This window comes from Haliotis cracherodii, unplaced genomic scaffold (genome assembly GCF_022045235.1).
Source record: "Haliotis cracherodii isolate W230 unplaced genomic scaffold, xgHalCrac1.p SCAF_15, whole genome shotgun sequence".
Taxonomy (NCBI): Eukaryota; Metazoa; Mollusca; class Gastropoda; order Lepetellida; family Haliotidae; genus Haliotis; species Haliotis cracherodii.
In genome coordinates, this window is record NW_027266270.1 from 11,260,015 (window position 1) to 11,281,606 (window position 21,592).

Consider the following 21,592-nt stretch of genomic DNA (forward strand, 5'->3'; position numbering starts at 1 on the left):
TCTTAGCTATTCTATCGATCACTGATCACATCAGTCATGATTGAGGCATTGAAATCATCAGACCAGTATAATTACTGGGACATTTACAATTTTACTCAATACTCGCTTTATAATCCACTCAAAGAACCATTTTCAACTTCAAACATTATTAGAGTATCAGTAGGTTTATCAGAACTCAGAAAAATTCTCTCAATTTTTTCAAATGTGGACATTTGTAAAAAAATAATTTACAAAATGTATAAAAAATTTTTTATTATCAATAGTGACGACCTGCCATTCTGAAAGAGCGTTTGTGTGATATACACAACTAAACTACGATGTTGACACTAAGAATGAGTCATGTTACATGATATAATGTTACACAGACGTCCAGATTGCTTACATAGGATTCAAAAGATACCCTGACAAGAATCTCCACAGATAAACACTCTCAAAAAGGCTGGTCCTATTTCAGGATCATTTCTTGACATGCTATGTACGAAGTTAGTTGTTAGTGTTGAACTGCAAAGATTGTTGATGAACAGGAAAAGAATTGCGACATCGTACCTGGCTTGTCCGTTAAACTGGACTGCATCCACTCGTTTCCTGGGGGGGTCGGCTGAAAGGTAGAACAAGATTTGTTCAACAGTCTGGCCATCACACCAATGCCAGTAGTGCGATCACACCTATGCCAGTAGCACCATCACACCAATGCCAGTAGCACCATCACACCAATGCCAGTAGCACCATCACACCAATGCCAGCAGCACCATCACACCAATGCCAGCAGCACCATCACACCAATGGCAGTAGCACCATCACACCAATGCCAGTAGCACCATCACACCAATGCCTGTAGCACCATCACACCAATGCCAGTAGCACCATCGCACCAATGCCAGTAGCACCATCACACCAATGCCAGTAGCACCATCAGACCAATGCCAGTAGCACCATCACACCCATGCCAGTAGCACCATGACACCAATCCCAGTGGCACCATCACACCAATCCCAGTAGCACCATCACACCAATGCCAGTAGCACCATCACACCAATGCCAGTAGCACCATCGCACCAATGCCAGTAGCACCATCACACCCATGCCAGTAGCACCATCGCACCAATGCCAGTAGCACCATCACACCAATACCAGTAGCACCATCACACCAATGCCAGTAGCACCATCACACCAATGCCAGTAGCACCATCACACCAATACCAGTAGCACCATCACACCAATGCCAGTAGCACCATCGCACCAATGCCAGTAGCACCATCACACCAATGCCAGCAGCACCATCACACCAATGCCAGTAGCACCATCACACCAATGCCAGTAGCACCATCGCAGCAATGCCAGCAGCACCATCACACCAATGCCAGTAGCACCATCACACCAATGCCAGTAGCACCATCACACCAATGCCAGTAGCACCATCACACCAATGCCAGTAGCACCATCACACCAATGCCAGTAGCACCATCACACCAATGCCAGTAGCACCATCACACCAATGCCAGTAGCACCATCACACCAATGCCAGTAGCACCATCACACCAATGCCAGTAGCACCATCACACCAATGCCAGTAGCACCATCACACCAATACCAGTAGCACCATCACACCAATGCCAGTAGCACCATCGCACCAATGCCAGTAGCACCATCACACCAATGCCAGCAGCACCATCACACCAATGCCAGTAGCAAACATCACACCAATGCCAGTAGCACCATCGCAGCAATGCCAGCAGCACCATCACACCAATGCCAGCAGCACCATCACACCAATGCCAGTAGCACCATCACACCAATGCCAGTAGCATCATCACACCAATGCCAGTAGCATCATCACACCAATGCCAGTAGCACCATCACACCAATGCCAGTAGCACCATCACACCAATGCCAGTAGCACCATCACACCAATGCCAGTAGCACCATCACACCAATGCCAGTAGCACCATCACACCAATACCAGTAGCACCATCACACCAATGCCAGTAGCACCATAACACAAATGCCAGTAGCACCATCACACCAATGCCAGTAGCACCATCACACCAATGCCAGTAGCACCATCACACCAATGCCAGTAGCACCATCGCAGCAATGCCAGCAGCACCATCACACCAATGCCAGTAGCACCATCACACCAATGCCAGTAGCACCATCACACCAATGCCAGTAGCACCATCACACCAATGCCAGTAGAGCGATCACACCAATGCAGATGCAGATTAATGACCTGTCTACCCTGGTCCACTACAGATCTACCCACATCAACTACAGATCAGCTACCACCATCTACCACAGATGTACCCTGTCCACTACAGATCTACCCCCATCTACAACAGATCTACTCCTGTCTACTACAGATCAGCTACCCAATCTACTCCTGTCTACTACAGATCAGCTACCCAATCTACTCCTGTCTACTACAGATCAGCTACCCAATCTACTCCTGTCTACTACAGATCAGCTACCCAATCTACTCCTGTCCACTACAGATCAGCTACCCCCGTCTACTACAGATCAGCTATCCAATCTACTCCTGTCCACTACAGATCAGCTACCCAATCTTCTACTGTCCACTACAGATCAGCTACCCCTGTCTACTACAGATCAGCTACCCAATCTACTCCTGTCCACTACAGATCAGCTACCCCCGTCGACTACAGATCTTCTACTGTCTACTACAGATCAGCTACCCAATCTACTCCTGTCCACTACAGATCAGCTACCCATTCTACTCCTGTCTACTACAGATCAGCCACCCTGGTCTACCATGCAGACCTTTGTCGGTGTCCGAGTTGACTCACCTGATTCCGACCTACTCCTAATCTCCACATCGTCTTCTACACTAGGATTCCTGAGTTTTCGGTCCAGCAGCAAGAAATATACCACCTTCTCCGTGTTATGTCTGAAACAGCAATGGGCAATATAACACTTTCTCTGTGTTATGTCTGAAACAGAAATGGGCAATATAACACCTTCTCCGTGTTATGTCTGAAACAGTAATGGGGAATATAACATCTTCTCCGTGTTATGTCTGAAACAGTAATGGGGAATATAACACCTTCTCCGTGTTATGTCTGAAACAGTAACGGGGAATATACCACCTTCTCCATGTTATGTCTGAAACAGCAATGGGCAATATAACACCTTCTCCGTGTTATGTCTGAAACATTAATGGGCAATATAACACCTTCTCCGTGTTATGTCTGAAATAGCAATGGGCAATATAACACGTTCTCCGTGTTATGTCTGAAACAGTAATGGGGAATATAACACCTTCTCCGTGTTATGTCTGAAACAGTAATGGGGAATATAACATCTTCTCCGTGTTATGTCTGAAACAGTAATGGGGAATATAACACCTTCTCCGTGTTATGTCTGAAACAGTAACGGGGAATATACCACCTTCTCCATGTTATGTCTGAAACAGCAATGGGCAATATAACACCTTCTCCGTGTTACGTCTGAAACATTAATGGGCAATTTAACACCTTCTCCGTGTTATGTCTGAAATAGCAATGGGCAATATAACACGTTCTCCGTGTTATGTCTGAAACAGTAATGGGGAATATAACACCTTCTCCGGGTTATGTCTGAAACAGTAATGGGGAATATAACATCTTCTCCGTGTTATGTCTGAAACAGTAATGGGGAATATAACACCTTCTCCGTGTTATGTCTGAAACAGTAACGGGGAATATACCACCTTCTCCATGTTATGTCTGAAACAGCAATGGGCAATATAACACCTTCTCCGTGTTACGTCTGAAACATTAATGGGCAATATAACACCTTCTCCGTGTTATGTCTGAAATAGCAATGGGCAATATAACACGTTCTCCGTGTTATGTCTGAAACAGTAATGGGGAATATAACATCTTCTCCGTGTTATGTCTGAAACAGTAATGGGGAATATAACACCTTCTCCGTGTTATGTCTGAAACAGCAATAGGCAATATAACACCTTCTCCGTGTTATGTCTGAAACAGCAATGGGCAATATAACACCTTCTCCGTGTTATGTCTGAAACAGCAATGAGCAATATAACACCTTCTATCTGTTGTGTTCTTACACTGAAGTCACCAGGTATATCATGGCAGCCAGCACACTACTGGTTGATAGCATGAGCAACCATCAACACTGTCAGGGCGTGACATGGTCAGCCAGGTCACACCTTCTGACGGACAGATCAGTGGACTTGTAAGGCAGGCATGGGATCCAGGCCTGAATTTCCCTGGATGTTCTGTCCATGGACCATGTTTCAACTCTTACAGCACGCCCTCAGTCCCTACTGCTGATCTTGGGTGGTGGGGTAGCCAAGTGGTTAAAGCGTTCACTCGGCACACCAAAGACCTGGGTTCAATTCCCCACATGGGTAATGTGTGAAGCCAATATCTGGTGATAGTGCTGGAATATTGCTAAAAGCAGCATAAAACCAAACCCATTACTGTTGATCTACAAAGAGTGTAATGGCTGGGTAAGCCCTTGACATTGGAATGTTTATGTAACAGCTTCATGAATATAGATAACACATTAGGAGTCAGATCCGGTATATGTAACCTACCTTCCAACACATCGACATATCTGCACTATACTATTACATCTCAACACTGACAACATAACATGGACCTAATCCTTTGCCTTTCAAGTCCTCGAGGTAGTTACTGTATTCGACGTAATAAGCACCCAGGGCGCTCTCAAAAATAGAAATAGGGGGCTCTTATTAGAATATTATTTTGAGTTGAAAGATTGTAAATTTCGTAGTTTATGCTGACAGCCTGAAATGTTTATATATGACAGATATATTTTTCCAGGATTTAATTGCCCATAATTAAGGGTGCATATAACATACGAGTGCATATTATACACAAATAAATAAGTCTTGTGTACATTAATCAATTGGAAGGGTGCTAATTGAGATTGTTCACTAGCCAATATATTAGCAAATATCGCCGTGGGCGCTTATTACGTGGAATACGGTAGGTGGTGCGGCTTTTGTACCAGATATGCCATTGGGAAACAGTTAATACCTTGGCTTAAGCATGACATCGGCTTACCTACGGTCATATACGGTAAACAGTTGAGACAGCAGCACTTACTTTATACTCATGAGTTCTTCTACAAGTTTGTCTTTATCTTTAAAACATTGTAGAGAGTTCATTGTTGAAAGCACATCTGGGTCAAGGTCTTCTACTGTGGGTATAACGGAGGTCTGAAACACAGCAGAGGTCTCTGTTGAATTGCACGTCACTCACCCGTGTCACAAACTTACAACACGTCTTGTCATGATGACTGAAGTATTATGGAGTATTGAGCATGTTTTTATTTCTTTTTTGCTTAACGCACACTCAGCAATATTCCAGCTATATGACGGGGCCTTAACTAATTAATCTGGACCAGATAATCGGTGATTGTTATTGTGAGCAACGATCAACACTGTCGGGTACGATGACACACATTCAACCAAGTCACCGAGCTTGACCAGCGATCCATTAAGTCGCCTCTTATGACCAGCATAGGTTTCTGGGGACAATGCCTACCTCTTATCTCCACGGGGGATATAGAGTAGGACTGCCATTGTTAATACAACTTGGTGATGGCACAAATCAGGAACACAATCATATATTCACACCTCGACTCACACACATAGGTGGCGATTGTGAAACACCTGGCTTTCTCGCAATAGGAGTGAGTGGATTGGCTTAACATCGCTTTGAACAGTATTTCAGATATACCACGTCAAAACCCAGGAGCATGGGGATGCTGCTGACAAACCTTGAAACAAAACTGAGACAAACTGGGATCTGAAACAGGTGCCCAAGGGAGGCAACTCTGCACAGGCCTCAGATAACTGGGCCACCCATGTTCCCTCCACCAATAGGATTCAACGGTGAAATGATTAAATGTGCCAATCCTGAAATGAACATGACACACATGCAAGCACAGTGCATGCAAGAAGTGGTTTCCATGGTGACGGCCATGATGCACGTAAGTGTCAGATGATGTATAGCGTTCATGTTGACAGGATTGATCTCATTCGCCATGTACATGCCAGTGGCCATACAAATCAAAAGAGGTCATGGTGACCTTATAAGCTAAGTATATAACATACATTTTTCTATCTATGGAACTAAGGCGTTTCTTAATAAAAACTTTGTTCATGGATCATGCGACCCTATTTTCACAATTGTGGAAAGGATAAAAATTTTGAGAACCTGTCAAGAAAAGGGGAAGTAACTCTTTGACTTCATATTTCAAAAAAAATAAAAATTCTTTTGTTTAATTTTTTTACATTTTTAATTCACATGACAGAAAATACTACTAAGAGATCAATCAATTAAAAAAAAAAATCACCTTAAAGATTTAATTTAATTTATTATTTAGACCACTCGTTTTGGGGTAGAAAAATCCATAAACAAAATAATTAAATAACGCCTAAGAATACAGCCATATTGGTAGCATTGTGATGAGAATTGTTTGAGTACTGGAATGGAGAGAGGTGGCATGGTTAGAGAGTTGCCGGGAAGATAGTACAGGTATACCTCGTACAGGCATGACTAACTGGGAGGCAGTGGGAGGTGAGTGGGACGTAATGCAGAGGTGAAATGAGAGACACATGCCTTATGTGTGGATACATACCGGAGGTGTCGCGATACGCCTGTCTTACATATAGTGAATACTAGAGGTGTAGCAAAATGTCTACCTTATGTATCGATACATATTAGAAGTGTCGCGATACGCCCGTCTTATGTGTAGTGAATACTAGAGGTGTAGCAAAATGTCTACCTTATGTATTGATACATATTAGAAGTGTCGTGATACGCCTGTCTGACCTATAGTGAATACTAGAGGTGTCACGATATGCCTGTCTTACGTATAGTGAATAGTGGAGGTGTCGCGATATGCCTGTCTTACATACAGTGAATACTAGAGGTGTCGCAATACGCCTGTCTTACATATAGTGAATACTAGAGGTGTATCAAAATGTCTACCTTATGTATCGATAAATATTAGAAGTGTCGTGATACGCCTGTCTTACGTATAGTGAATACTAGAGGTGTCGCGATATGCCTGTCTTACGTATAGTGAATACTAGAGGTGTCGCGATATGACTGTCTTATGTGTAGTGAATACTAGAGGTGTCGCGATATGCCTGTCTTATGTATAGTGAATACTAGAGGTGTCGTGATAAGCCTGTCTTACGTATAGTGAATACTAGAGGTGTCGCGATATGCCTATCTTATGTATAATGAATACTAGAGGTGTCGCGATATGCCTGTCTTACGTATAGTGAATAGTGGAGATGTCGCGATATGCTTGTCTTACGTATAGTGAAAACTAGAAGTGTCGCGATATGGCTGTCTTACGTATAGTGAATACTACAGGTGTCGCAATACGCCTGTCTTACATATAGTGAATACTAGAGATGTCGCGATATGACGGTCTTACGTATAGTGAATACTACAGGTGTCGCAATACGCCTATCTTACGTATAGTGAATACCAGAAGTGTCGCGATATGCCTGTCTTACGTATAGTGAATACTAGAGATGTAGCAAAATGTCTACCTTATGTATCGATACATATTAGAAGTGTCGCGATACGCCTGTCTTATGTATAGTGAATACTAGAGGTGTAGCAAAATGTCTACCTTATGTATTGATGCATATTAGAAGTGTTGCGATATGTCTACCTTATGTATCGATACATATTAGAAGTGTTGCGATATGTCTACCTTATGTATCGATACATATAAGAAGTGTCGCGATACGTCTACCTTATGTGTTGGGAATACTAGCGGTGGAGTGATATGTCTACCTTATGTGTTGATACATATCAGAAGTGTAGTGATATGTCTACCTTAAGTGTCGATAATTATTAAAGGCATCGCAATACGTCTATGTTACGTATCGCTTCATACTAGAGGTGTCCCAATATGTCTACCTTATGTAGCGATAAATATTAGAGATGTTGCAATATACGTTTACGTTACGTATCAATACATATCAGAGGTGTAGTGATACTTCTACCTTATGTGTTGATTATTATTAAAGGTGTTGCAATACGTCTTTGTTACGTATCACTACATACTATAGGTATCCCAATATGTCTACCTTTTGTATCGATAAATATAAGGGGTTTCACAAAATGAATACCTTATGTATCGATACACAGTAGAGGTGTCGCAAAACGTCTACCTCATGTATCAATCCATATTAGAGGTGTCGCAAAACCTCTACTTCATGTATCGATACAGATCAGTAAGTTAGAGACACAATGCGATACACATGTTCAAAATGTGGCTGTTTCAGGCCCAGCTGAGAGGCTCTTGCAGAACCTGGTCATCCTAAATCTCACAGGGTAATGCAATGAGATTTGATATAATTTCATGATAGGTAGTAAAGAAACGCTAGCTCCTGTAGTCATCAAGCCAGGCTATTGCAATTATTACTTTTTGAAAGTCGACGCAGAATTTGTGCTTCCATTTGATACATTGGTAGGTGTGTCATGCATCGATCATCAAGAGCAAATTGAGATGCATCAATGAATACATGGAAGATCCACTATGCAAGTGCAGTTATTATTATTTCAAGTAGGCAGGATTATGGACAGAAGGGTGAACACATTGTATCATGTTACAGATATCCTCGACTCTCCTTCACAACACAGTCCCACCACCCTGCTCCACAAACTGACTGATTTCAGACACTTTAGCTCTGTTTAATTTTCTTAATTGTTCAAAAGGTCTGATTGGAGAGAGTTTAGCTCTGTTTAATTTTCTTAATTGTGCAAAAGGTCTGATTTGAGACAATTTAGCTCTGTTGGACTTTCTTAATGGTTTAATTGTCTGATTTGTCATCAATTATTCTCATCATTGAATTGAAACTCCAAACCTCGAAAACAAAATCTCTTAAGGGCAAAAAAACTAATTTGGGAAAAATCAAATAGGCACCCCCCGTATAGTTTGATTATACTCATAATAATTGCTGACATCAACAGCCTATAGTGTGGCCAGTGATCAAACACAGCCATTTAGCAAAAGTTGCTGTCAGGATTGGTATTAAAACATTTCTTGCATAAATAGTGCATGAGGACTTCAAAATCACACAGTTAAGTCACATCAACAAAAATTTTCAGCTCAATCCTCAAGCCATTTCGGAGAAGTTGAAAGCGTAAAATGTTTATGGAAGTCATGGACTCTGACGGTCAAGAGGAAAATCTTTTAAACCAGGTGAGCTAAAAATAGACCAGCTTGCTGATTTGGGAATTTCAATACTGACATCTCATCGGCTGTAATTTTCCAGTTGATATGTTATGGTAGGGTTTGTATGAGATTAAAATCTGGTGTTTGTCTCTCGAGTCAAGGACATCTGTTCTGACAGGACATGTAGCTGACGGACACACAGACAGACATGCAGACAGAGAGACAGACATGCAGTCCCAGACAGACATGCAGACATGTAGACAGAGAGACAGACATGCAGATGAAGAAACCGATGGCCAGACATGCAGACAGACAGACGGAGGTGGTGTGAAGTACGAGTCGTCGCATCACCTGGACTACTTGTGTGACAGGTAATTCTAACTCTATATGCCCCAATGTCTCCCTAGAAAAAGGAAACAAAGTACAACATGAGACATACAACCAAAGTACAACCACCACTGGATAATACAACACCATCAGGTCTTCCCAGCAGCGAGATCACACGCCTTGTAACTGTGCAAATATGCAGACTACCGCCTCTGTCCAACTGTCGTCTTTCAAGCCAGAATTCCTAATACTACTACCAACGTACTAACATTCTATTGGCTAGTCTTCATACCATAAAGTATGATTAAAACCATAATGTCCAAAATTTTATTGAACCTTTTTTAAAATTAAAATTCACTGTTATGAATGGAAAGACCCCCAAAAGCTTTGAATTTGGTATCAATGTATGTTTAAAAACTGGAAATACTGGGGAAAATACTGAATATTCTTTCGAGCAAATTTCATTTTTAGAATTCTCTTTCTCAATTTGTCATGAAATCCATTTAAAGTTCATAGCATATTAATTTCTCCACTCATTTTATGAAGCCACAAAAGGCAGGATTTTTAACTAAAACAAATCCCAAATTTGCACGGTTACAAGGATGGACAGTACCAACGTGGACAATTGTGACATCTACCCATAACACCCACAGCTGCAAGGACACACAGAGAGGGAGAGCACGGCTCCCTCTGGTGGCAAATACCTGAACTACTTGAGTCATGGGTAATTCTACCTCAACTTCCTGTTTTGTTCCGCTAAAACAAGAATATTTGTCAAGTTATTCCCCAAAAGAAAAACAAGTGTCAAGTTATTCCCCTAAAAGAAAAACATGTGTCAAGTTATACCCCTAAAAGAAAAACATTTGTGAAATTATTCCCCCAAACAAGAACGTGTCATGTTATTCCCCCCCCCAAACAAGAGCGTGTGTCAAGTCATTCCCCCAAACAAGAACGTGTCATGTTATTCCTCCCCAAACAAGAGCGTGTGTCAAGTCATTCCCCTAAACAAGAATGTGTCATGTTATTCCTCCCCAAACAAGAGCGTGTGTCAAGTCATTCCCCCAAACAAGAACGTGTCACGTTATTCCCCCCCAAACCAGAGCGTGTGTCGAGTTATTCCACCCCAAACGAGAACGTGTGTCAAGTTATTTCCCTCAAACAAGAACGTGTCAAGATATTCCCCCCCAAACAAGGGCGTGTCACGTTATTCCCCCCCAAACAAGAGCGTGTGTCAAGTTATTCCACCCCAAACAAGAACGTGTCAAGTTATTTCCCCCAAACAAGAATGTGTCATGTTATTCCCCCCCAAACAAGAGCGTGTCAAGTTATTCCACCCCAAACAAGAGCGTGTGTCAAGTTATCTTCAAGTTCCGACTAATCTCTAAAAATGTCAAGCCAGCTTGAAGCATTGCTAATTTCTTGGAGCCATAAACATTGATTTTGTTTTTCTTGAGACTTGATTTAAATTTATCCCCAAATGATGACTCTACATTTTGCATTTATCCCCAAAATTTAGCATTGATTGGAATCTAAGCACAAAGTTTAAATTTCTAAATGGAAATCAGTATTTGTTCATCCATAACTATTACTTTTTCACATAATCTGGTGTCAAAACATGTAAGAAATGTATCACTACTTCTACTTTGGAACACTGGAAATGGCCTTGGTATATATTGCTGTTGATGCAAAATATTGATCTGAGATTCAAGCATTGCTTTGAGGAATTCATTAGTGCTTTTTCAGCCAAAGGAATATTGTCGTCGAAATATGCTATCAACTAGACGAAAACTTGACATAAATATGCCATTACTCACACGATCAAAGTATGGAAGATATCTGGAGCCTCAAGTACAAAATACAAATTAATATCCCAAATAACTTTCCTGTATTACACATTAACGTTGGCTAAATTTGTGTAAACACAAACATTTTTCTTGCAATACTGAGGATGTGAATGTTGTGGTACGCCAGTCAGCAATATTCCAGCTATATCACAGCCATGTGTAAACGAGTGTGCCAGGCAAGCCAGTGGTTGATAGCATGAGCAACAATCCAGACCATTGGGTCACATGTAGACGATCACAGCCTGTCACATGATGAACACCTGATCCTCGTAAATTGGTACGAAGAATCGCCACAAGATTTTTCGTGGAAAAGAATTTGCCATTAGGGGACAACATGAAAACTGTTTGTTTGTTTGTTGTTTAATGCTGCACATATTCCAGCTATATCACGGCGGTCTGTAAATAGTTGAGTCTGGACAAGACAATCTAGTGATTGGGATATGATGACATGCATCAACCAAGTCAGCGAGCCTGACCACCCGATTCTGTTATTTGCCTCTTACGACAAACATAGTCGCCTTTTACGGCAAGTATGGGTTGGTGAAGACCTATTCTACCCCGCATCTTCACGGGTCAGTTTGTGATGGTGTGGAGTCTCGTTGCTGTGTACTCACGCAATTGCCCAGGGGTGTCGCATGACATCTTCAAGCTGTGAACAAACAGCACAATGATAAACAGATTCTACAGCGATAGAAATTGGCACTAGTCCTGTAGTCCTTGCCAAACTGCACAATAGTTAGGGTATCATGAGGACTAGTAGAAATTTTGTCATTTTGAAGGGTTTAGCTTTATGTTATTATTATAAGAACTAGTGGACTAAAAATGTTTAGTACAGCTGTTCTAGCACCTACAGTTTCTACAGCTGTTCTAGCACCTACAGTTTCTACAGCTGTTCTAGCACCTACAGTTTCTACAGCTGTTCCAGCTGTTCTAGCACCTACAGTTTCTACAGCTGTTCTAGCACCTTCAGTTTCTACAGCTGTTCCAGCACCTTCAGTTTCTACAGCTGTTCTAGCACCTACAGTTTCTACAGCTGTTCTAGCACCTACAGTTTCTACAGCTGTTCTAGCACCTACAGTTTCTACAGCTGTTCTAGCACCTACAGTTTCTACAGCTGTTCTAGCACCTACAGTTTCTACAGCTGTTCTAGCACCTAGTTTCTACAGCTGTTCCAGCACCTACAGTTTCTACAGCTGTTCTAGCACCTTCAGTTTCTACAGCTGTTCTAGCACCTTCAGTTTCTACAGCTGTTCTAGCACCTACAGTTTCTACAGCTGTTCTAGCACCTACAGTTTCTACAGCTGTTCCAGCACCTACAGTTTCTACAGCTGTTCTAGCACCTACAGTTTCTACAGCTGTTCCTGCACCTACAGTTTCTACAGCTGTTCTAGCACCTACAGTTTCTACAGCTGTTCCAGCACCTACAGTTTCTACAGCTGTTCCAGCTGTTTTAGCACCTACAGTTTCTACAGCTGTTCTAGCACCTACAGTTTCTACAGCTGTTCTAGCACCTACAGTTTCTACAGCTGTTCTAGCACCTACAGTTTCTACAGCTGTTCTAGCACCTACAGTTTCTACAGCTGTTCCAGCACCTACAGTTTCTACAGCTGTTCCAGCACCTACAGTTTCTACAGCTGTTCCAGCTGTTCTAGCACCTACAGTTTCTACAGCTGTTCCAGCACCTACAGTTTCTACAGCTGTTCCAGCTGTTCTAGCACCTACAGTTTCTACAGCTGTTCCAGCACCTACAGTTTCTACAGCTGTTTTAGCACCTACAGTTTCTACAGCTGTTCTAGCACCTACAGTTTCTACAGCTGTTCTAGCACCTACAGTTTCTACAGCTGTTCTAGCAACTACAGTTTCTACAGCTGTTCCAGCACCTACAGTTTCTACAGCTGTTCCAGCAGCTGTTCTAGCACCTACAGTTTCTACAGCTGTTCCAGCACCTACAGTTTCTACAGCTGTTCCAGCTGTTCTAGCACCTACAGTTTCTACAGCTGTTCCAGCACCTACAGTTTCTACAGCTGTTCCAGCTGTTCTAGCACTTACAGTTTCTACAGCTGTTCCAGCACCTACAGTTTCTACAGCTGTTCTAGCACCTACAGTTTCTACAGCTGTTCCAGCACCTACAGTTTCTACAGCTGTTCTAGCACCTACAGTTTCTACAGCTGTTATAGCACCTACAGTTTCTACAGCTGTTCTAGCACCTACAGTTTCTACAGCTGTTCTAGCACCTACAGTTTCTACAGCTGTTCCAGCTGTTCTAGCACCTACAGTTTCTACAGCTGTTCTAGCTGCTCTAGCAACCTGTTCCACATTATCTGGAATCTGTTTTACAACTAGAGAATCTCATCAGAGTGTTCTGTCATAGCAAATATATAAACATGAGACAATAAAAGTTAAAAATTCCGAGGCTTTTCAAGGAGTTTTAAACATTTATTAATAAGTGTTGATATATTTGGTATCCAAAGACACAAGGGTCTGATTTTATTTATTTATACCCAAAATCATTCTTCCAACTTATTCAGTTTGTACACAGTAATAAGCAGTGTCTTGGGAGTCAATTGTAAAAAAGTACAGCTATCTAGCTTCACTTGATTAGTGATGTCATGGTAACCGATGATGTCACAATGGTCTGCAAAGCATTGTGATGCAATTTCACTGCACAGATATCACCTAGGAAACAAAGTGAATAAATACACTATGACAGAATATCACATTCTGTTTCTAAAAGTTAAAGTATCTAAATATCCTTTCTAAAGTGGTCAAAAAAAGAATTTGTACATTGTCTTAAAGATTTCTTTAATAAGTATATTTTCAGACGGAGCTACCATGTGATCTGAATTGGCAAAGGTAAACTAGTGGTTAATAGAGTGAGCACGGACTTTCCATGTCATTGGGTTTAACAATCAGGTCACAGTAAACATCTGTGCATTAAATGGCCCTTTGGCAACCAATCTCTCACAGCATGTCATGAAATAGTGGAAGTCCTCGCTTTTTACCACTTGGGAACAAAATACCTCACGCATGAGTATGGTGCCGAAAAAACATAATCTGGGGTTCAAACTCACATTCACAGTACCCTGGTACAACAAAGGGAGGCAACTCTTCAAAGAGAATTATGGCTCCTTAGACATCTGGGTCCAACTTGCCTCTTTTTTTAACCCTTACCACGGGTATCGTGCTGACTAATCTTGAAACTTTAACATAATCCAAAATTTGGGACAACCATAGCTTTCTGTCATGCTTAAGGGATGCAACTTTGCATAGAAAATTGTGGTCTACTTACATGTAGGCGTTTCTCTGGGTCGACCTCTATCATGCCTCGCAGCAAGTTTTGACAATCAGGAGGTACAAAGTGTGGAATGTGAAACACGCCTTTTTTTACTTTTTCTAATAATTGACGGAGGTTGTCATCATCGAATGGCAGAGCACCCTGCAAATATAAAGTAAACAACTTGCCAGCTGAATATCACAGACAAAAAAACAGATTGACCTCCTTAAAACATTTCCCCCTCTCAAAAGATATTTATCTGTCAAGATGCATTTTCAGTGTTAATAGAAAGTAATGAATTTTAAATAATAGGCAACACTAACTGTGAGCTTTCATCAACACTGCAATTTGGGACAGACAAACACAAGTAGGAAACTTAGATTTTTATCATTGACATGTTGGATTGTAAAAATGGAAAAAACATTTCTTTCAAAGTTACATTCCAGAGTATATATAAAACCATTTATTACATAAAATATGTATTTAAATAAACATAAAAATAATTTATTATCTACAAACCTAGTTGAGAAGATTATGTGTCAAACTTTTACGATCAAACTAGCATAACATATAATATATCATACTATTATCTTGACAACTAGCTGAAAATGTTACATGTTATGATATTATCCTCATCAGAAGATGATATAATGTATCATACTATTATCTTGACAATTAGCTGAAGATGTTAAATGTTATACTATTATCCTCATATGAAGGCCATGTAATATATCATACTATTATCTTGACAACTAGCTGAAGATGATAAATATTATAACATGATAATTATCAGAAGAACATATAATAAATCAAACTATTATCATGACAACTAGCTGAAGAAGTTACATATTTTAAATCATACTATTATCTTGACAACTAGCTGAAGATGTTAATTTTACACGATTATCCTTATCAGGAGAAGAACATATAATATATCACACTATTATCTTCACAACTTTCTAGGAATATCATAAATAATACTAATATCCTCACCACTAGTAGAGCATATAATATCACTCCACAGCTCCACACGTCAGCTTTTCTACCATCATATTTTTCACCCTGAAAACATTAAGTTCAGTGATGAATCAATCATGACATATTAACAGGACACTAATACAACTCTATATGCATGCTAAATGCCTAAAAAAATAAACATTTACAAAGATTCTCTATATACCTTGCTCAAATTCAATCAATTAAATGCCTACGTAAAATAATCAACTCTTTGGGCAGGCTTAAAAAAAGACTTACTCAGAACTGAGTTTCAAATACAAAAACTATTATTCACAGGAAACTTAATGGTTTCTATTTATTTTTAATTCTGTCTCACTGGCTAAAAAAGGTTTAAACAACATTTAAACACATAAATGGATGTGCCCCTGTTATTTGTATCAGTAATTGCATGGTGTAGTGAGTGAGTATGGTTTTACGCCGCTTTTAGCAATATTCCAGCAATATCACAGCGGGGGACACCAGAAATCGGCTTCACACATTGTACCCATGTCGGGATTCGAACCCGGATCTTTGGCGTGACGAGCGAACGCTTTAACCACTAGGCTACCCGACCGCCCCTACATGTTGTAACCAAACATACCAAAAGATTGTGCACAAAAACAACAGAAACTTGACACACATTAATTAATTCGGATGAAATCAAACAAATCTGCAGATACGAAAAAACAAATCCAAAGCTAAGTGTAAGACATTTCAAAACAAAATTAGATAAAACGCCATCTACTTACACTAACAACAGTCACTTAAACAAACAAAACATGGAAATTACTGCACTAAAAATACATGAGGTGCAGATCATGCGACAGCAGAAACAACATCCTCAAACAGTTGAACAAACAACTTCAGTAGCGACAGGACCTGGGTTAGAAACAATAACAGTCATACAAAACAATGCCTCTGCAAACTGATTTAACAGAAACACTTTTAAATCGAAGAAACTTTGAATATCAATTGAAAAATTATTCTTTCCATAACATAAATACATATGAATATATTATTTATGTACATGCGATTCCACAAGAAAAAAGAAATTACTTGATTTAGATTGGTCAATCAGAGGTTTCAAATTACAACAACAACCTCTGAAACAGCTAATGCTACTCATTCAGTTCCAAAATTTAGTTTAGCACTGTTAAATCTATAGGTAACTCATCAAAATGTTTTTCTCCAGAATAAACTTGATGTATTCTTTGATAGGTATTTACAAGTTAGGAGAACATGAATTCATGACACTTTTTTATGAATAGCAACTTCATTCATTCTTTGTAAGAATAGAAAAAAGAAGAAGCTGCTATCCACACAAAAAAGTGTCATGCATTCAAACTTGATGTATGTTTCTAACCCTAAACCTGTGCCATGCATTGAGTGACCACACACAAATAGTTAAACTGTGCTCTAATTGAAATGAACTGTCAACAAAACTGTACATGAAAAAGACAATATCAACCATGCGTTGCCATGACAACTGTCAACCATGCGTTGCCCATGACAACCTCTTACCCGTATAACCTCTGGACAGGCATAGTGCGGAGATCTGTGATGGACAATTCAGACAAGAGGATTACACATATGTCACTGACTGTTTAAGTAGGGGAGTAGCAGCAGCAGCTGTGAGCTAAGATCGCTTTGCGGACCAGGGGCCTATGGATTGACTTCTTCCACATCAGCCTCAGACTCTTGGTAGGATCGAACTTGGGCTTGGAAATTAGACTAGTCTTGGGGTAGCCTTGGGCTGGGAACTTGGACTAGTCTCTGGTTAGTCTACGGCTAGGAACTTGGAATAGTCTTGGGTTAGTCTAGGGCTGGGAACTTGGACTAGTCTTGGGTTAGCCTAGGGCTGGGAACTTGGACTAGTCTTGGGCTAGTCTAGGGCTGGGAACTTGTACTAGTCTTGGGCTAGTCTAGGGCTGGGAACTTGGACTAGTCTTGGGCTAGTCTAGGGCTGGGAATTTGTACTAGTCTTGGGCTAGTCCAGGGCTGGGAACTTGGACTAGTCTTGGGCTAGTCTAGGGCTGGGAACTTGGGCTGGGAACTTGGGCTGGGAACTTGGGCTGGGAACTTGAGCTAGTCTTGGGCTAGTCTAGGGCTGGGAACTTGTACTAGTCTTGGCTAGTCTAAGGCTAGTCTAGGGCTAGTCAAGGGCTAGTATAGGGCTAGTCTAGGGCTAGTCTAGGGCTAGTCAAGGGCTAGTCAAGGGCTAGTCTAGGGCTAGTATAGGGCTAGTCAAGGGCTAGTCTAGGGCTAGTCTAGGGCTAGTACAGGGAGTAGTCTTGGGCTTGGAGACAATGGACTGGGGCAAGTATAGGCCATAGTCATGTCTCAGGGACTGTAGAGTCAGATAATGCTTAAGAGGTAGACCCTATTTCTACTGGACACAGGGACGGACGGCGTCAGCATCTACCAGTCCAGGCCTAATTACTGATCAATATCTGGATATACCAGAGAAAGGAAACACCAAGAAACGAAAATACACCCTGGTGCACCTGCACTGGAATGCCACCTATGGTAAGACAGACATTGTAGTCCCACTTTAACACCTTGTAGGGAAGCCTGGACTCTCTACACATGGTCTTTGTCTCCTGCATCAATTATTGATGTGTTCAATTTGTCTTCTATCTGATGTCTCAAACCAGGTCTCATTCCCAGTGTGGGACTTTAACCATGTGTCTAAAGTAACATTCAGATCAGTCTCAGCTGATATAATAGTCTGTATAATGATATGGAATACTAGTCCCTATAATAATATGAAGTAATAGTCCATATAATAATATGAAGTAATAGTCCCTATAATAATATGATATAATAGTCCCTATAATAATATGAAATAATAGTCCCTATAATAATATGAAATAATAGTCCATATAATAATATGAAATAATAGTCCCTATAATAATATGAAATAATAGTCCCTATAATAATATGAAATAATAGTCCATATAATAATATGAAACAATGGTCCATATAATAATATGAAATAATAGTCCCTATAATAATATGAAACAATGGTCCATATGATAATATGAAAATAATAGTCCATATAATTATATGAAATAATAGTCCATATAATAATATGAAATAATAGTCCGTATAATAATGTGAAATAATAGTCCATATGATATGAAATAATAGTCCTTATAATAATATGAAATAATAGTCCCTATAATAATATGAAATAATAGTCCATATAATAATATGAAATAATTGCCCGTTTAATAACATGAAATATTATCCCAGTTATGGATATGATATACAAGTCCATATAATAATATGATATAATAGTCAACATAATAATATGATATAATAGTCCATATAATAATATGAAAATCTACTGAAAATGATGCTAAGGGCCAAGTTTGGTCTGGTGAACTCAGAAGTCTTTGGCACAGACTGCATTCCATATATAACACTACATCCAATAGCCACATACATCATAAAAACAAACAACATCATTCATATTTATCATGGGTGTCAAATCATCTGGAATCTCAGTTCAATCCATATCTGTTGCACTCGGTTTTTGCTACGTTGTTCACTTCTCTCTCCAACCCTCGGCTTCTTAATCTCCAGGACACATGAGCCTCATTTATCGGAATCCATAACGTTTCGTCTGCAACCAGTTTTAACTGTTATCATGCATGCACGTTGTAAATCATAACAAGTTCTCTTGCCCAATGGATATTATCTGACAACTATTAGGAATTCAGCTAAAGATTCGAAAAATTATTTCTGGACACAAAGATACAAATCAAAAGAAGGGTATGGGCAACATCAACAACAGTTGTCTCCCTTAGATAACACTATGAAAAAACATACTATACTCATTGTTCAGGCGGGGCCACAATGAGTTGATATATCGCTGGTGTTGCCATATGCATACCACTCTGATCAGATGGTGCTACCGTTAGCTACTATTGATCAGATGGTGCCACCAATAGCTTCTATTGATCAGATGATGCCATCAATAGCTGCTATTGATCAGGCGGTGCCACCAATAGCTACTATTGATCAGGCGGTGCCACCAATAGTAGCTATTGATCAGGTGGTGCCATCAATAGCTGCTGATCAGATGGAGCCACCAATAGCTACTATTGATCAGATGGAGCCACCAATAGCTACTATTGATCAGATGGCACCACCAATAGCTGCTGTTCAGATGGTACCACCAATAGCTGCTGATCAGATGACACCACCAATAGCTGCTGATCAGATGACACCACCAATAGCTGCTGATCAGATGGTGCCACTAATAGCTGCTGATCAGATAGTGCCACTAATAGCTACTATTGATCAGATGGAGCCACAAATAGCTACTATTGATCAGATGGTGCCACTAATAGCTACTATTGATCAGATGGTGCCACTAATAGCTACTATTGATCAGATGGTGCCACAAATAGCTACTATTGATCAGATGGAGCCACAAATAGCTACTATTGATCAGATGGTGCCACTAATAGCTACTATTGATCAGATGGAGCCACCAATAGCAGCTGATCAGATGGTACCATCAATAGCTACTATTGATCAGATGGTGCCACTAATAGCTACTATTGATCAGATGGAGCAACCAATAGCTACTATTGATGAGATGGTGCCACAAATAGCTACTATTGATCGGATGGAGCCACAAATAGCTACTATTGATCAGATGGTGCCACCAATAGCTACTATTGATCAGGTGGTGCCACCAATAGCTACTATTGATCAGGTGGTGCCACCAATAGCTACTATTGATCAGATGGAGCCACCAATAGCTACTATTGATCAGTATCATGTGATGAAGAATTTCCTCTGGCAATGGAAAGGCTGCAGATTGTACTTGACATATTGATTGTCAACTTTATGAAGACTCTCTGTATGACCTTCTATTTGCTATTCCAAAACGTGACAGAAACCATGACATCTCTAATGAGTCATAACTCACACAACTTCCATGAAGTCTCAAAATAGCTGATGACATTTACAAAGCATACAAGACCTACCATCTACAGAAAATATGAAACATAACAAGCTGAAGATAGAACACCATGACATCATGTATATCAGGACATTTCTTGAAAGATTCAGAATATCATTCAAAAAGGGGCTCTGACCTGGAGAAATACCGAGCAGAAACAGAAATACTGTCGGGGATTAGCATTGACCACTAAACACATATTTTGCGTAACCTGATTCCCGATCTTAAATAAGCATTAAATACTTATATCCCCCACCAATATGACATGTTGAAATATTGTAAGGTTTTCAAGATCCGCTCTAGAAACAAGAACTACAGCCATTTTCAGTCAAAGACAAAGTAATTGCCTTCGAAACTCAAAAACTAAATGTGAAAAAAATCAAAAGTTATCAGAGAGTGAGTGAGTTGGGATTAACGCCGCTTTTAACAGTATTCCAGTTATATCACGGCGTGTCAGCTTACGAGTTCATTAAAGATTTCCCCTAAACCACTTAGGGTTATCATATTTGGTTAAAATTTAACATGTGTAATGATACATGTATCTATGGGTTATGTCTGAATTTGCAGCACCGAACTATTAATCTTACCACTTTTACAGGTGTTATGATCGAGTAGGGTGTGACAATGGAGCCAGTAGAATACCGAGCAGTGATAAGGTTTTTATATTTGAAAGGTCGCACACCAAAAGAAACTTTCGATGAAATGAAAGCAACTTATGGGGAAGATGCCCCATCATATGACGTTGTTAAACACTGGCATCGCCAGTTCAAGTGTGGTTGGACATCTGTGGAAACAGCTGCCATTCCTGGTTGCCCCCATTCAGCCATTGATGATGATCCATCAAGTGGAGATCACCATTTTGGCAGACCGACGTATAACTGTTCGCCAGTTAGCACAAGATGTCAAGATCAGTGTAGGGTCTGTGGAAAAAATCATCCATGACAATTTGATCATGCATAAGGTGTCAGC

General features: G+C 40.3%; 1 protein-coding gene across 4 annotated transcripts in view; it reads right to left on the reverse strand.

The window, feature by feature from the left end:
- The window catches only part of LOC139461807 (serine/threonine-protein kinase BRSK2-like), a 169,107-nt gene that overhangs the window by 15,547 nt on the left and 131,968 nt on the right, over positions 1-21,592 (reverse strand). For all 4 annotated transcript variants that reach the window (XM_071243283.1, XM_071243282.1, XM_071243281.1 and 1 more), the window contains exons 6-13: positions 17,167-17,200; positions 15,643-15,711; positions 14,665-14,811; positions 11,990-12,024; positions 9,556-9,607; positions 5,100-5,212; positions 2,805-2,905; positions 547-598 (exon numbers count right to left, since the gene is read on the reverse strand). In XM_071243283.1, coding sequence (XP_071099384.1) covers positions 547-598; positions 2,805-2,905; positions 5,100-5,212; positions 9,556-9,607; positions 11,990-12,024; positions 14,665-14,811; positions 15,643-15,711; positions 17,167-17,200 — 603 coding nt within the window. The remainder of the gene's footprint in view (positions 1-546; positions 599-2,804; positions 2,906-5,099; positions 5,213-9,555; positions 9,608-11,989; positions 12,025-14,664; positions 14,812-15,642; positions 15,712-17,166; positions 17,201-21,592) is intronic.